The sequence below is a fragment of the Vidua chalybeata genome, chromosome 4 (genome assembly GCF_026979565.1).
Source record: "Vidua chalybeata isolate OUT-0048 chromosome 4, bVidCha1 merged haplotype, whole genome shotgun sequence".
NCBI lineage: Eukaryota > Metazoa > Chordata > Aves > Passeriformes > Viduidae > Vidua > Vidua chalybeata.
This window is the reverse complement of record NC_071533.1, coordinates 57,736,185-57,754,415: the sequence shown is the minus strand read 5'-3', so window position 1 is coordinate 57,754,415 and position 18,231 is coordinate 57,736,185. Positions and strand designations below refer to the sequence as shown.

At 39.9% G+C, this 18,231-nt stretch overlaps 1 protein-coding gene across 3 annotated transcripts in view; it reads right to left on the bottom strand.

Moving 5' to 3' along the window:
* The window catches only part of TAPT1 (transmembrane anterior posterior transformation 1), a 49,498-nt gene extending 38,759 nt beyond the window's left edge, over positions 1-10,739 (bottom strand). For 2 of the 3 annotated variants that reach the window (XM_053940825.1, XM_053940826.1), the window contains exons 1-3: positions 10,529-10,739; positions 5,862-5,992; positions 1,674-1,792 (exon numbers count right to left, since the gene is read on the bottom strand). In XM_053940825.1, coding sequence (XP_053796800.1) covers positions 1,674-1,792; positions 5,862-5,992; positions 10,529-10,739 — 461 coding nt within the window. Of the gene's footprint in view, positions 1-1,673; positions 1,793-5,861; positions 5,993-10,528 lie in introns of those variants that run through there. The other variant, XM_053940827.1, reaches the window with a different exon arrangement.
* Positions 10,740-18,231: the final 7,492 nt, after the last annotated feature.

Genomic DNA, 18,231 nt, shown 5'->3' with positions numbered 1-18,231 from the left:
GTTCTATTACATACTATAGACATGAGTTGTAAAACTTTCAGTAAAAAGCCACAAACTTTAGAACGTGAATGAATTAGACAAAGCCTCTGAACAAGTAGCAAACTAAATTCCAAATACATTGGAAGAAATTGTGAAGAAATTGCTTCAAGAGTTGTTACAAAAACAAAGACTTCTTCACTCAAAATAATCTCAGTTTCACAGCATCTTACTTGATAACACTTTAACACAGTCAAGTTCAACAGATTAAACCAGCTTCTATTGTGCCTTACACACGAAATACTGTCAAGCAAGCAGACTACATTGCAGGTGCATGTATGCATATATACACATATCACATACGTGTGAGTGCATTTGGTGCTTCAAATGTCACTTTTGTCAGCATATTGAACAACAACCTAAACCAGCAACTGGTCTTTGAAATCTTTCCTTGTAATTTCAGAAGAGCAGAATTTTTTTTTGCCAAAAGCAAAGCTGAGTTTATAAACAAGGAAGAAAATTTTTAAACAGAAAAAGTAAGATTCAAATGATATGTTGAACTCCATTGCATTTACCTGAATTTACTAATAGCATCTATATAGATATCTACAAATAGGCACATAATTTGCCTTGTCATCAGGCTAAAACCAAATAACTGTCATTTTTACACTGCTAAGAAAACTTTCTTGACCTAGTAGGTCTGAAGTTCAGTTCAAAATTAACAGCACAATAAAACATAAGAGACTGCCATCTAGTGCCTATGTTTAACATTACCAAATACAAACATTTCAACTGCAGACTATATATTACAATATTATTTTTTTGCATTTGCTGTAATCAGAACATACATTTCTAAACTATGCATATAAAAGACCTTTATATCTAAAAGACAATATTGATAATGCAAATACAAACAATTTGATTAAAAAATTAAAATAAAATCAGTAACCATGAATCAACTTCAAGTTTTGGAAAAATTCAGAATAAAGATCCTGAAGTCTTTATTCAAGAAAAAATATTACATCAATACAAATGCTCCTTTTATTTTAGGCTACACTTAAGGCTTTCACAACCAACTTTACCATGAAGTAGCAGGTTTTATGAAGGAGATTAATTCTATCCATTTTTTGATGCCTATGCCAGAAAAACTAAAAATTTTATGTATTAGCAACTTCTTAGTATTGATATGAACAAAAAATCAAGGCATTGATCTAGGATTCTTCAGAGGAAAGAAAAGAACACATTTTATTCAGGGATCTCTTCAGCAAAGTTTTCCACGAAAATAAGGAATTTTTCACTATTAAAAAACAACTTCTATTTTGATATCAAAACCTATCAAAAGACATGAGCCAAGTCTAAGAAATTAAAAAAAAAGTTCATATAGATGTTAGATAAAAGAACAAAACTATAAGGTAAGGTGACATCTCTCTCCTTTACTAACCTGAATATGCTTAAGTGGTGCTGTTATCAAACTGTTGTGTCTGAAGGAAGCAATGATGACAGTTAGTGACTGCTGGTAAAGCTTAAAGGTCACACACACCCCTTTACTTTGGCTAATTTAGACTAAGACTTCTATTTTACAGTGGAAGAAGTCATTGGTAGTTCAAACAGCACTGAAAGCCCATAAAATGAAGCACACACATAAACGGTGAAATATTATTTAAGGGTAGCAGCACCTTTCTCTTGAATCAACTTACCGTAAGCCATAGCAAGGCAAAGTGATGAACCGGAACATGGCCAGAAAAACTCTCAAAGGAAGCAGGGTGAACACATACAGAAAAGCATCCAGGCACAAAAAGATTCCAAAAAACATCAACTAAATTACAAAAATAAACAGAAGTACGTTAGTAGTTTATAAAATTCACAAAAGTTTTATGTAATGTATATTTCATAACATAATTCTTTATAAGACTAATTAACCAAATAAGCACAATATTCTCACTTGTTCAATCAGCTGAACTGTAAAAAAAATTAACATGCTATGCATTTGAAGACTATTCAGCAAAAATTCTGCACCACAAGGTCCAAGCAGTGAAGGCTTTTGTAGACTTTCACAGCTCACTGAACTTATTAGTCTTTATTTAATATAGAAACTGCAGCTGAATATAACTGTAGCTCATTTTCCAATGGGGACTCTCCCGTAAGGTTACCAAAGTTCATATTTTAACCTTAGGGGAAAAGCCCACAGAGCTGTGCATAAGTGTGCGCAACCATTTTCTTCCTACCTCCTTTTTCAACATTATTTCCTCCCCCCAAAAAGTTTTCTGTTACCTTGTAAATTTTCTATTGTACAGCTAATTACAGCTGTGGTAGATCTCCTTCAGAGAATAACCACCTTTTCCACACAAAGAATGTAACATACAAACAGGTAAACTTCCAGTTGTGCTCTCAGTTTAAATGTCTTATCCTTAATTTGCACAAACATTAAAGCCATTCATTGTGGCTACAAGCCAAGCAACTCTATGATAATTAAACTTGACATAAATTCTACAATCCCAAAGTACGACATTCCTCCTTTATCTGCTCTTTAAATGATTCTGTGTTCTATCTAAATGTAAATCTAGAAACATGCTTTTATGCTTCTGTCAGACCATAAGCTAGGTTTTTTTTTCTGCAAGGATAATCCCATAGAAGCCAGCTTAACTGGCTACACAATTAAGACTAGCAACATCTAAGCAGACCTAGATATCCATGTCAGATATGCATTTACATGTGAAAGTTGTATGTACCGCTGATGGGAAAGGAAGATACTGGGGTGAGGGTGTAAAGCAAAGTACAAGCAAATTACTTTTATCTCTCACAGTCCCTTTGCCTTTCAGAGTACCTTCTTCATTAGCTTGTGCAATGGCCAGTCCCATGTCCAGTGAGCACTCTTACACCTCATCCATTCTTGTAACTCCAAAAGCAATCCTACAGACTGCACTCCAACTCTCCACAAGCCACGTAAGTCAACTGACTTAGGCACTATGATCATCCCTGAGTTTTTATTTTCCTTTATAATATTACTTCAACCAATTCTACAGTGGTAGAATACTTCAATACCATCATGATGTTAACATCTCTTTCCTGATAGTTACTCATTCACCTCTACTGCCATTTTCTAAAATGTCAGCATTTTGAGTTATTTTTCAAAGTTATCAGGAGCAGTGGTTACATGAATTGTGGATAAATGTATGCAATTTAACATGACATTAAGCTATTTAGTTCTTTTAAAATAACTTTTAAACTACATGTTGAATATTCAAGCACTGAAGATGACCAGAACTGAACACTTAGTATTTTTAAACTCCTTAACCCAAACAAAACAGAAAGATAGCCTGTCATTTTTCTTGTGTTCTTTGAGGACATCTTTATAATCTCAAAAACAACACTACTTTTTTCTTTTAGATTTAGACAGACTTCTTCTCCACCTGAGTGCAAGGACATATTTTCACCTTCTATAAGGTTGCATTAATATTTGCAATTATTGTTTAACATCCTCATTTTTCCAATGTTTTTACTACAGACACTCGATTAAATATAATCAGTGTTGAACCTTCCACTCCTTTCTGTAAACATTATTTTTGCTGATCCATTCCAGATATTAAGGAACTAACAGAAAAGCCTACAGAGCTTTTCAATCATCATAACTATAATTTAATACAGGAGCACAAAGTTTAATTTTGAGATCAAATGAAAACTGTTCCCTTAAGATGGCAGGAATAGAGACTACCAGACGACCTTATTTAGAATAAGTAACCTACTACAATGAAAAGCTCCCACTGAAACTACACAAAATGCCTGAATGGAAGTAGCACTTACATGGTAAATTATCTAGCTTCTCTAAATAAAAAGAGGTACTCAGAACAACAACAAAAATACTACCCTTTGAATATTACACTCCTGTTTAAAACTATGGATATTAAATAAGTGCCTATTAAGTAATATCACCCAAGATTAGGCTTTGATAAATTTATTCCAGTTTATTCTCACTCTGATTATAGTTTTCATTCTTATTCTGTAATTATACTACTAGGTACTAAAAAAACAAGCCATCAAGAAAATTCTTCTCTTCCTTTACTAGTGTCTCACATGCTTTATTTCAAGTAAGTGGATTTTTGTATCACGTCGGCAAGCAGTTTCTGCAACAGGTGATGATCTGTAGACTAGTTGATTTCTATGTGCTCAATTTTATATAGTTAGTATGTATACTAACATGGACTAAGCCAATGCAAAGAACTAAAAAGCTATTTCATAATCTCACTGTAAAAAGATAACTATCATTTTAAAAATCTCTTTACTGTTCAGTTTCATAATATTTCATATTCAAAGCACTGACTGAAGTTTGATTTACCATGCAAAACCCATCAGTTGCACCACTTACAGCATTAATCTTATTTATAAAAAGACTGCTGGACACACCAAAAGTTTTATTGAAAAGCTATAGTGACAATTCTTTAGAATAATTTCTGTGCCTTGGAAATGGCATGTAGTAATCTACATAATTAAAAATGGAGATGATGTAGAAATGCTGTATCATTGAACTGAGTCTCTGCCATAAGTGGAATATTCTGTCATAAACTGGAATGGGTAAACACTGACAATGTGAAGACACCATTCCTGGAGATGTTCAAAGCCTTCAACCCTGAATAACCTGTTGTAGGTTACACAGCTTTAGGCAAGGGCATGGACTACTCCATGGGTCCATCCCAATCTCATTCATTCTGAGATTTTCTGCAGTAACTGACTGGAAATTTAACTTGGTAAAGCCAGGCCTCATCATGGCTGAAGGATGAATTTAATGATACTGAAGGGGGAATACAAGCACTACTGACCAAGGGAATCCTGCCCACCCTTCCTCCCTCCTCCACTGCTCTTTCATCTTTAGTTATAAAGCTCTCCTTCTGTCCTTGTGTAGACTCTGGATTCTCAAGAATATTGGCTGAGCAAATCAGTTCACTATTCTAGCACAGAGCAAACAGAGCAAGGAAAGTAAAACATTCACTGCCGAATTATGAGTGGATTGAACTCCTGGAACGGTCCAACAAGCACCACAGCTCATGCAAAACAGGCAGTATGCATAAAGCAGGAGACTGAAGTGGGAAAAGAGCAAAACAAGCTTCTTCCTTCAGTCTAAATTAGAATGATTTAGCCCTATGTAACTTCATCCCTAGAGATTTTGGGAATTGCAGTAGTATTAATGTTATCATTATACTGCAGCCTAGCCAAACCTTATTAACTGCTGTTGCCTTACTCATCAATCCTGAGCATACTGCTGCTGCTGCTGCTCCCAAATCAACATGGTTAAGCCAGAACAAAACCTTGGCTCACTGCAGGGCCAGAAGAATATCTAAGCTGACATAAAGGAAGTGGCAAGAATCCCTCAGGAAGGGCCATAACACTGGGACAGAGAGGGGAGATGTGGAAAACAGTGGCAAGAAGTAAAATAAAAGACTATGAAAATTAAGTTAAAAACCTTAGAAAAACTCATCTGTCACCATATTTTTATAAGACTGAAACCTTCCCATCCTCAAAGAACTTTACATTGGAAAAAATCTTTGAAAAAAAAAAAATTAATGTAAAATTACATTTTGCTGTAGAAAGTTTTATTTTGCTTGATTATTCGTTTAAGGATCAGTGACATCTTTATATTTGAATTAATTTGTCATCATTTGCACTTGTCTCTGCTAATAACACGAGTTGCCAGCAGCAACAAGCAAAGAGGCAAAAAAAACCTTAACAAAAATGTTTAAGTTAGTAACATTGAAAAACATTGTAAAACCTCATTATAGAGGTTTACACCTTGTTTTTGTAGCAAAAGTGTTTTTAAAATAAGTAGTTCTTTAAATAATTTAATTCAACAGATATCATCTCCAAATTGAATCAAAAGTTAAAGCATACTTCACCTTTTCCAGTTCTTTTGGTATCCGCATGCATGTGTACACTCTCTCTCGCCGCTCTGTGTATTTTGCTTCATTGTGTTCAAGGAAATAACCTCTTGTTAGCTCAGCACTGATGAATCTCAGCAAGGAAAGATCTATTCAGGAACACACATAAGCAGAAGTCACTTCAGGCATGGCCTCCAGAGGGTGAGAAGCTGCTATACTTTTGTTACTTATTACTTACTACATGTTTCATTTGCATGGCCTTTATCCCCAAAGGTTTCTGCTGATGGTTAAATAACTTTGCATGGAAGGAGTTACAGTAGATGCAAGTCCGGTGCTCTCCCATTCATTCCCCTGCTGCCTCCCAACAAACAAGCTACTTTTCCCAGGCAATCAGACATCCCACTTCTATAAAACATTACTGAAAGCTGCTACATAAAATGCAACATGCTGAGTGAATCTAATCCTTAATGTATTATCAGACATCCTAAATTTACTAAACTCTATTTTTGACTTCTTAAAAGCTATTTTCTCTCTCAGCAGCATTAGCAACTTGTTCTTTATTTTAAAGGATAGCTTTCTGCAACAGCAAAACATTTGCAGATGCACAACCCCAAGCGATTCAGTGCACAAACAGTACAAACACACTGAACCTTTGGTGACCAGGTCTTTCACAACCAAAAAGCCATCAAGCACGTACAGATCTCCTATGCTTTAATGGCTGTATGTAAATAACCTGAAGGCTGACTGGCCTGTGTTTAAGCAGCTCATACCGCTTCTAAATAAGACTTTGCACAGAAGAGTCTTACAAAATTTATAATATATGAAATTATAATTATGAAATTCAGGCTGTCAGCACAAGAAGGTTGAACTTAAGCTTCAACACTCACAGATGAGGTCTGACATTACCACATCCTTGTAACACTTCAGAAGTGACAGAACACTACAATGAAGATCAATGTCTCTGGTTATTGGCATTTAAAAACATAACTTCTCAATGTTCACACAACACCCAGAAGATGAAAATAATTTATTTAGACAAACAGATTAAAAACTATAGACACTTACTATGATACAAGCACACATTCACAAGTAGTAAATTCAAATATCAGCCAAAGTCTTAGGGAGTAGAGGAGTGAGAAGTAACCTTGCATGATAGAATGCTGTACATTTTTCAGGGCAGGAAGAGGCTGTATATACATTCTTAGTAAAACAACTTAGCTGTGAAGAGTGAAGTGCAAGTATTGACACTTTGCATGAAGAATTCACCCAAAACTGTCTGAGGCAATGCCTTCTCAATAGTCATCACATTGAAGATGAAGACTTTCACAGTAGCCAGAAGATTACAAAGAGTTTTAAAGCAAAGAAGGAATCAGCTGAAGCAGAAATATAAAAGAAGCAAAAGAGGGTGTGCTTACAGCCCACATTACCTCGGGGGGTGGGGGGTGGGTATTACAGGCACCTTGTAGTTTGTGGTGGTACATTAATGTTCTCTGTATGTCTGGTATTGTGATTTATCATGTTGCTGATACTGATCACAGCTATAAAACTCACTAACTACCCGTTAATTATGTATTGTTAATAAATAATGATTTTCTTTAAATGATGAGAACTGACCTATTTTCCTGTGTATGAGCTTGTCACCGGACAGTGATTTTGATGATCTATGTATTGCTGATCCACTTCTAGTAAACAGGCCAAAACCACTCAATGCCTTAAAGGCATTTATTTTAAAACAAAAAACATGTTGCTTAATGGGTAGTAATAAACTAATATTTACATATAAAGTTTCAATCAAAGTTCATTCCGTGAAATCACTGCTCAGACCTCTTGTTAACTTGTTTTCTGGAGTCTTCCTTTGTAACACTACCACATGCAACATTTTTGGTTAGGCCAATTGTTCAATGTTTAAAAACTTGAAAGTAAAACCATATAAACACACCATGTAATTACTCTGTTAACTGCCCAGGTATATTTTCTTCCATCTCAAATAATAAACCTTCTCTAACTTAAAGATACAGCAATCTCAAACAACTCAAGTTTCCTGCCGGGTAAATACATGCATATGGGCAAGTACCATGAGGTAACTCATGGTACTTCAACTTCACTGCCAACTTCAGATATTCTAAGATTTTAGCTAATGAGCTATTTATTCCCACCCCTCCTTATCTCACACAAAGTATTTTGGAGGCCTACTGCTGAAAACCAAATTATTTTAAGTTTTCAACACCTTAGACTTTCATTCCCTAGATATTGAGGGATAATCAATCCTCATGACTGAGGCTGATCAATACACAAGCTCCAGAATGTGACTGCAAAATCACCTCTCCAGTGACAGGGGATGCACTGGAGCACGCAGTCACTCAGCCACCTCCCTTCTGAGCACTTACTGCCGCCCAGCACCAGCCTCAGCTCTATGCCAGCTGTGAAACAGATTAGAGGCTGACCCTGTAGGAAAAACACAGTAACCAAAAGAACAGCACGAGACACCAAAGCGGAACAAAGTAATAAATCATTTGAAAAACAGCTTAATTCTGCTATCAAAGCATCAACATTTTCTTTTAAAACTAAACTCTACCTCCCACTTCAAATTCCTTCCCTACTTCAAATTCCCCTCTTTTGCAGTCACAAAGTTTTAGACTGTGGCCCAAGTTTAATCTGTTCAGACAGATTCATACTCTTAGTGCTTACAGTATGCTCATTTACCTCCACACCTCAGGACAGGAAAGCATAAGCATCTTCAAAAACCACAAAAGACACAAATTCCTTCAAGGTAAGAAGATAATGATTTAGCTAAGTTATACTTCAATGCATAGCTGCACAAAGGATAATCATTAACCAGAAAGAAGAGGAAAAATTGTGGAAATGTGAAATGCACTGCACTTCAGTAAGCTTCTATTCTACAATAATAAATTTAATCCTAAATACAGCAGTTCCAGGCACTCACTTCACTCCTGTCAATCCTAAATACGCAACTCTTTCATAAGCATGCCAATTAATCAATCAAGAAAATATTTTTAAAAGTATTTTCTTCTCCTCTAATCAACTTCTCTTTACAGTACTAGTCCTGCTACATCAAAGTGAAGAAACCCCTACTTCTATTATTTAACATATTGCTACCCTTAGATGAGTTAGAATTTTTAGTTGCTCAATCAAGAAGCCCATTTTTATGCTTTCTTACAATGAAGCCTCAAAGAGCATTGAACATTTTCAGCTATTTTAAAATTTCAAATCAATTGCATGAACGTAGTTAAATATTCTCCACCACCTCCAGTAACAATCTCCTTTTTATAAAGTTATTTGTTCAGCTGTTTTTCAGGCACATCAGTTTGTATCTTGATCATTCTTTTTTTTTCAGCTCAAAGCAATTGATACTACTACAATCAAGCTAATTCCTTTATAACTATGAAAATTACATCACCTTTATATTCTGTAGTGTTCATCAACACCACAGAACTGCAGTCAATGATGCTGCATGTCTGATGATATAACACATCGGAAAGAGACACTGCACGCATCAAACTCGAAGGGAAGCATTCAATTACTGATGACACATTACTAAAGTTAAATTCTAATTCCCATTATTTTCTTTTCTTTTTTTTTATAAGACCTGTGTTACTACATTCAAGCCAAGACTGAGAAAGCCTTGAAAGTTTAACACCTCAAACACTTTCCAGATTTTCGGTAAGCCAATAAATTAAGAATACAGTGGTAATATAGTTATTTATAACCTTACCAACATTAAATTAATCCTGACATGGTGACTGACAGTTTTTACAGAAACGGCAAGGGTATTTTAAAAAATTACTTGGTAGATACCTGAAATAACCAGGTTGTGACATAATCTAAATCTAAATGTTAATATAGCTGCATACTGATAGCAAAGGCCATGACATTTCCCCTTATTTTTCCTTATAAATCCCCAGCTGGTATATTTAATTTACTTTAAATAACTTTTAATAATCCGCGTACTACTTTAAAGTTCTAACGGCATCGTCACTGCCAGCAGCAGAAGCAAAGACCACTGTAGTAGCAGCTGTGAGCGTGTAACAAGAACTGGTAAGACGATGAAACATTCTAGCACTTCAGCAAGAAAGTTGAGCGAACCCGCAGCCTCCCGGCCCGCGGGGCTCGGGAACGCGAGGCCTCGGTCTGAGCGGCCCCTCTCCGCTCCAGCCACACTCCGCGCCCGCTGGAAGCGAGCAGGTGTCGAGCCTGACAGCCAGAGTCCCACCTTCAGGGCACAGCACACCTCCACGGACGATGCCCGTGCTGCTTACAAACCTCCAGAGCAGCAGCAGTTGACAAACTGCGTGACAGGACAGGGGACCCGTCCGCCCGCGCTCCCCTTCCCCAACAGCCCCGTGCGGAGAGCCGGCCACAGCCGGCCACGCGACGGGCTCCATCGCACCGACGGGGCCACTTCACGGGCAGGGACCGAACCCACGGGCAGGGGCTGAGCGAGAGCTCTCTGCGGGCCGCCCGGCGTGCCCGGGGCCCGGCCGGTCCCGGCGCACTTTCTCAAGTCGCTCGCCCAAGTTCGCACGGGCAGCGGCGCAGCCAAGAGCCACCCGCCCCGGGCAACACCGCCACGGCCGCCCCGGTCCCCCGTGGGGGCCACCCTGTCCCGGGGCCCCCGCTGCCGCGAGGAGGAGCCCGCTCGCCCCGCCGCCGCCGCCGCCCCTCACCCGAGAGGCTCCGCTTCTTCCTCCTGCCCCGGTCGCTCTCGTAGAAGCCCAACGTCTCCGTTCGTTGCTGCGGGGACGGCTGCCCCGGGCCGGCGGCGGGCGGCCGCGGCTCGCTGCTCCCCCAGAGAGTTTTCGGCTCCCCGCGGCCGCCGTCCTGCCGCCCTTCCCCGCCGCCGCCCGGCGCGGCGGCGGCGTCGGCAACGCCGGCCATGTTCGCCGCCCGCTGCGCGCCCGCCACCCCCGCGCCGCGCGCCTGCCGGTGACTCATCACCGCGCGACAGCCGCGGGCCCCGCCGCGCGCCACTGCCCCGCGCGCGGGGGGCGGAGAGGGGCGGGCCGGCGCGCCGCCATCTTGCCGCCGTTAACCCCTCAGGGGCCGGGCCCTCACCCGACGCGTCCCCCTGCCCCGCCCCGCGGCTGCCCTGGCTCTGAGGGTCCTGGAGCGGAAGAAACCGGGTTTGCGTAGCGGGGGAGAGGCAGCGGGGCCCCCGCCCCTTTTCGCAAAATGCGTGTGATGGTCACGGTTTCACGTCCCTCTTCCTTCCCCTCCCCGTGGACTGTGGGACAGCACCTCAAAGCGGTTGCTAACAAGCTGGTTAAACCTTGAACCACGCAAATAAAGACCTTGTTCAAAAATGGAAAGCGAGTGGTGAATTATTAACTTTAAAGCCAACAGGGTTTCAGTGAACCGGAGAGCACGAGCTGGCCTGGGCCGGGCGCTTGAGGTCACGGCCCTGCGCTGCCCCGGCGGGGCGGCCCTGGCGGGAGCCGCGGCTGCCGAGCCTGCCCCGCCCGGCTCGCACGGAGCTCGCCGCGCCCCGCAGGGCTTGAAGAGCCCGCAAAAGCTCAGCGAGCCCCGCTAGTCCGAAATACAGGGCCTGAAATCGCGCGGCTCGTGAAGTGCTGCAAATGCCATTCGTTCCTGGCAGCCTGGTACTGGCGGTGATGAGGCTTGCTAGAGACCATACTAATGAAAAATAATTGTTCCTGCCACAGTCTGCTTCTAATTTATACACAAACGTGTGTATAAGAAGCGGGCAGCTCAAGGTAACAATGAACCACTTGTTTGCAGGAGAATTCACGTGGGCACGAGGACAAAATACCTGGCCTGGATTTCAAGTAGGAGATCTCCTTCACATTCAGTTCTTTTGTTCTTATCATGCATTCACAGGCCAGATTCAGTCAGCTTAATATTTAGCCTCTCACCCTGGGAAAACAAAGAATGCTGTATTCTTTCTTTGGAAGGCCATAGTAGTCTTCACCTATAACTCTATAAGTTAATTGTAGAGTTGTCTCAAAGAGCATTTTGGACTTTGGATAGACTGGATGTGTCCATTTCCATTGCCATTAGTAGTTCTAAATGCCCCAAATCTAGCATTTCAAGCCAAATCTTGTATTTTCAATCCAAACTTTGTATCCAATCCAATTTTGTATTCAATCCAATTTTTATATCCAAATCCGAATCTTGTGTTTTCAGACAGTGGAGTGCTTTTTGCAGACAGTGATACTGTGTAATAAGAGTATCATAGAGGGAGCTAACAGTGATAGCTACTATACTACACATTATCAGTCTGGACTCTCATCTTTTCTCTTTAGATGAAAAAAGCAATTTGAAAAATAGGATGCAGAACAAAAGCCCCAAAAAGAACTGAAAAATTCTCTCAGCTGAAAGGCTGGTGCAGTCTGTGCAAAGTTACATGACGCCCTGAGAGATGTTCTGCTTCTCTCCTTCCAACTGTATCAAAGTTTTATCCAGCTATAAGAAGCATTGCATGATATTTAAGGACAACAACTTGTCACAACCTCGTTGTCAGTCTTACGGAAAAGAAGGTGCTTGCAGCATCAGGCATCATTTAACATCTTATTCAAGCCCACTGAGAAGCTATCTAATGAGTTGCTGGCACCAGTTGTGACAGCACATACATTTTTGTCTCCAGGGGTTGACCCAAGACAGTAATTCAGCTGAAAGCATGATAATATTATGACTGCAATATGGTTCAGCTAAGAATTCACTCTATTTTTGACTCTTCAAAAGCACATTGTGCAGATATCCTGAGTTTTTACCCATGGAGTCCTTCTGCATTTTAATTTTTTTTCTGTATTTACATACAGTTTATAAACATAATTTGCTGGATTATTAGTATGTTCTTTTTCACAAGCAAATACATATATTCCAAATATTACATGTGGTATTTTGGCACAGTGGCCACTTCTGGAAGGTCAACCCAACTGCAGCAAAATCCAGTGTTTAGGTGTCTGAGGCCTTGAACTAGCCAAGACAGAGGAGAAAATTTTCCTGGTGAGAAAGGTTAGCAGTGTTCACAGAGGAAGTAGTGGTTCATTATGATATCAGCTGTTGGGAGTTACCTGGAACCATCTGCTATTTGGGCAGGAAAAGCTGATTTTTTTTTGTCTTCCATAGCTTATCTGCTTTGAGACATGCTATGGAGTGACTCTGCAGCACTGTTCTCGAATCTTTTTCCTGAAATGATTTTCTTAGAACAAGACACAGCCCTGTCAATGTTCCTACAGCTGCAGTTCCACCTTTTTCCCCAAGAGATAATTAGCAGGTGGGGAGGATTGTTTCAAAACAATGACTGTCTCCCAGGAGGAAAACCCAGTTTCATTCTTAGAACAGCAAAAACCACTAGGATGGTGAATACAGACTGAGAAGTAAGAGCTAGTTAAATTTTATGAGGAATGTCTGCTCTTTTGATCTTTGGGGCTTTCTTTGCACAAGCTACTTTATTTTTTGCCTTAAATTTTCCATACATATAGTAGACCAATGTTTAAACTACCACAAATGTATCTTATGTATAATCATCATAGAGGGATTTTTACTAATTTGATATCAGAAATGTTTTTCTGGCACTGTTAAGTATTAAAACTTTTATAGTGTATCCAGCTTAGCTGTGCTTTAGTCCCTGAGTACTCATTGCTGCAACTGCTCTCTCTTCTAGTGAGGAGAGTGAATTTTTTTACCCCACAAGCCACAACAGGTCGCAAAGAAGAAGACTCTGAAAATGCATAATAATTTTTTTGTTAATGCTTTTTGCTGGCTTTGTTGTCTTTTCAGACCTTGTCATCTACGTCATTCACCCCCCACCAACTCAGACAGCCCTATTAAGAGAGAGGATATATAAGTGATGTGTGTTAAAAAGAAGTAAACTAAAATCTTCTTTTTAGGTAGTAATAGAAACATGGAAGATAGATCTATCACCAAAATTATATTTCATATGAGAAGTAAATTGCAGACATAGGTTAGGAAATGTGAAAGAAGTCTAGAGAAACTCAGTGTACTGCCCCAAGCAGAGTTAAGTGAAAAAAAAAAACACATTATGTAACAATAAAGAAGAGGCAGGTGTTAAAATGATGATAATAACACTGCAATATAAAACAGTTACAAGTAACTGCAATCCTCATAACTATGTGAAAACATCTGGTTTCTTTCCATTGTCAGTTTTTTGCTAGTGGGGCTCAAACGTCTTTAGACTTTGCAATATTATGCAAAACAGACTAGATACTAAAAATGTATGGTTTAATTATTTAATTTCCTGAGTCTCCTGCAAGAATTATCTTGTATTGTGCTCTTGAATGTGATTATCAATAATTTTTCATTTTTAAAAGTGTCATTGGTGTGTACACTTTCTGTGAGGAGGCAAGTTAACAAAATTAACGGTGAATTCTAAGTGCAATAATGCTGACTTATTTCCACAATAAAATATTTTTAGCCCCTTTTGTAATATAAACAATTTATTTTGTGTTGAGTTTGTGACTTTTAGTTCATTGATCCATTTATTATGTGAGTGCATATTCATTCTTCTACTGAAGGCAATGCATCTCTTAGCAACAACTGATATTAACAATCTTAGTTCTAAATCTTTCAGAGTTGCAGCTGTCATATATTTGCAAGGTATTGGTTGGAAATATAATCTAATTCTGTCTCAGTCGGTTGTGATTGGTAGCCAAAGTTAAAAATATCTGTTTACACCCACAGGGGAAAAAATCCCGTAAAGACTTTTTCCTTCATTTTATCTTCAACATCTAAGCAGCACATTAATTTTGCATGGGATAATCCTCACATATGAAAAATAATCAGTATCAGCAATTTTCATATGCTGTTTCACTTTTAAAAAAATTCAATAGAAAATGACAATGCTAAGGTTTACCATATTTTTTGCTATGCTGTAAGCTAAAGATTAGGTTGACTCCTAGGTAAGCTAAAGACATTACTCAACATCAGCATGTCCTTGAATAATGAAAGTACAAATCATGTTATGCAATACTACAGTACCTGAAAGTCAAGTTTGACTTCTCACTGGTACATTTCCATTGTTTGTTTGCTTTGGATACCTCATTATATAGCACAGGAGCTACTGCACAGTTAAAAATCAATGATTGTCCACCATGATTGTCCACACCTGCCATCTTTGAATTTTTTGGATAAATAGTTCTTTTGAGATGCTTTTATATGGCATTTTATCCTGGGTCCATTGTTCAAGCAGGACTGAAGGGAAGAGTTGCAGAAAGTTAATTCAGTATTACAGGTTTTTAAATGCATGTTCACATTATTTTAAAAATAAAATTGATAATATTATTTGATTTTTAAGACTTCTAAGAGTTTCCCAGTGTAATATTTTTATATTTCTTTCTCTTTCAAATTTCATGGTTTTTTTATCAAGGCAATACTTTTTTTGTGACCATCTGTGACTGTTTTCTTGCTCATGACCTGATCTCCATTTCTCAGTGCCAAGATTTCTTCAGGTTTTATATCTTGTTTAAAATGACACAACTAATACTTAAACTGCAGCATCTGTTGGAATGCAAACATCTGAAGCTCTGACAGCTTTTATGCAAGAAAAGCAACAAAGTGTCTTTTCAACATCAGCATCACTGAACTCTGTGATGGGGCATTTCCCCATGAAGTTCAAAGTAAAGCAAAGTTTGGGAGTAGAGTAGTACCACGATTCCTAAGTCTCTTCAATTCCAAGTTACTTTTATCACATCCTTCACCCTGAGATGCTGGAAAAAAAGGTTTTGAAATCTCTTATTTTCTCTTTTTCTTACATTATGTGCCTGTAGCTGCATAGCATTCAAAGATGGTTCTATACAAGACAAGATAGTTTTAAGTGTTATAAAATATAAGTGCAGCTGCCTTTGACTCCATCCCCAGCTGCTTCCTCAGGAAAGCTAAGCCAGACATGAAGTGTGAGAGGACTAGGTGGGAGGAAATCGATGGAGAAAATGCAGATGGAAAAATGCTTATAAAGAGCTCCAAAAGTCAAGAATTGAGAAGAGGAGAGCACCTGGCAAATAGGGTCAGCACCTAAACATGAGTTTCCTGTACCTAAGAATGAAACTTCCAATATCCTACAGAAATTGGTTGGTGTTTCATTTAGGTGTCAGAAAATAAGGTACCTCTAAAAATGCTATTGTATATGTTTCAGCCTACTGTTTCTTCATATTTTTCAGACCCAGGGAGCAGAGGTGAAATCCCAAATTTGGAGTGTCTGAAGTTTTATGACTGAATTTACAATATGAGTTTTCAGTCATGCCAAACCCAAGTGGAGTTGGAAATCTCTGTTATGAGAATCATTAGCAATCAGGTTTGCTGTAAATGGTCCTATTGATTTTAATAAGTTGAAGATCTCAATTCAGCAAGAGCATTTCTATTATGATAATGTAAGAAGATGATAATGTAAGAAGATATATAGGTATAGAAATGTAGATATGTATAGATATACATATATACAAGCTTTGTGCCTAAAATTAGGTTGTGAGATCTCAGATCTTAAGTCTTTTGCTTCTGAGAAACATCTCTACTCAGAAGAGAATTCAAATGTGTTAGATTTGAGCATAAGGGTGTTTTCTGACTTTAGGCAGTAAAAATCACAGAATCACAGAATGGATAAGGTTGGAAGGTACCACAGTAGATCATCTGGTCCAGCCTCCCTGCTCAAGCAGCACCATCCCAGAGAACATGGCACAGAGCTGCATCCGGACACTTCTTAACTATTTCCAGTGTGGGAGACTCCACAACCTCTCTGGGCAACCTGTTCCATGCAGTCACCTGCACAGTAAAGAAGTTTTTCCTCATGTTCAGCTGTAACTATTTGGGCATCAGTATCTGCCCATTATTTCTTGTCCTATTGCTTGGCAGCACTGAGCAGAGCCTGGCTCCATCCTCCTGCCACCCTCCCTTCAGATACTGACAGACATTGATGAGGTCCCTTCTCAGTTTTCTCTTCTCAAGGCTGAACAGGCCCAGCTCCCTCAGCCTTTCCTCATAAGACAGATGCTTATGTCCCTTCATCATCTTCATTTCCCACTGCTGGGCATGCCTCAGGAGCTCCATGTCTCTCCTGTACTGAGGAGCCCAGAACTGGACACAGCACTGCAGATGTGGCCTCAGTAGGGCTGAGTAGAGGGGCAGGATCCCATCCCTCAACCTGCTGGCAGTGTTCTCCATAAAGCACCCCAGGGTACCATGGGCCCTCTTGGCCACAAGGGCACACAGCTGGCTTATGGGCAACTTGTTGTCCAGCAGGACCCCCAGGTATTTTTCCACAGAGCTGGGCTTTCCAGCAGGTCAGCCCCCAGCCTGTGCAGGTGCCCAGGTTTATTCTTTCCCAGATTAAGGACCCTGAACTTGCCTTTGTTGAATTCTGGATGGTTCCTTTCTGCCTGTCTCTCCAACCTGCCCAGGTCCTTCTGAAGGGCTGCACAGCACTCAGGGGGACCAGCCCAAAGCTCCTCCCAGCTTTGTGTTGTCACCGAACTTGCTGAGGACATGTCTGGACTGTCATCCAAGCCACTGATGAAGAAGTTAGCCCAGTATTGAACCTTGAGGGACACCACCAGTGGCAGGCCTCCAACTAGACCCTGTGCCCCTGACTACAAACCTCTGGGATCTTCTGTTCAGCCAGTTCTCAATTCACCTCGCTGTCCACTCACCCAGTCCACCATTCCTGACCCTATCAGGAGGTTGTGGGAGGCTGAAAGCCTTGCTGAAGTCAGAGTAGACAATATCTACTGCTCTCCCCTTATTCCTCCAGGTAGTTGTTTCATCATAGAGAGAAAGTGGATTGGTCAGTGAATCCATGCTGACTATTCCTGATCACCTTCCTGTCATCCATGTGAAGAGAGATGGCCTCCAGAATGAGACACTCCATTACCGTTCCAGGCACAGAGGCCATGCTGAATGGACAGTAGTTCCTTGGGTCCTCCTTCTTGTCCTTTTTGAAGGCCAGGGTGACATTTGCTTTCCTGCAGTCCTCAGCCAGCTCTCCTGATCTCCATGACCTTTCAAAGATGATCATGAGTGGCCTCACTGTAGTGTCTGCCAGCTCTCTCAGCACTCATTGATGCATCCCACCAAGGCCTGTGCATTCTTCAAAAACGCTGTGCCTCCTGTAGGACTAACTGAATCTATTAAGAGGTTCTGGGACACTAAGCTTAGATTTCTATTTGTGAAAATCATGGTTCATTTTGTAATTATACTTGCATGTGAAAACCATAAACTATAGCATGCAGAGTAAATGAAATGTATTGTTTATAAATATAGGACTAATGACTTTGAGACTAAATCTTCAGTCACTGTAAGTCAAAATAAAGTCATGACCTTCACCTTACTCATGCAGTGTTCATGAGGTTGGGACTGGTTTTGAAATATTTGAAGTTTGAAAGAATAAATGTTTTACTGT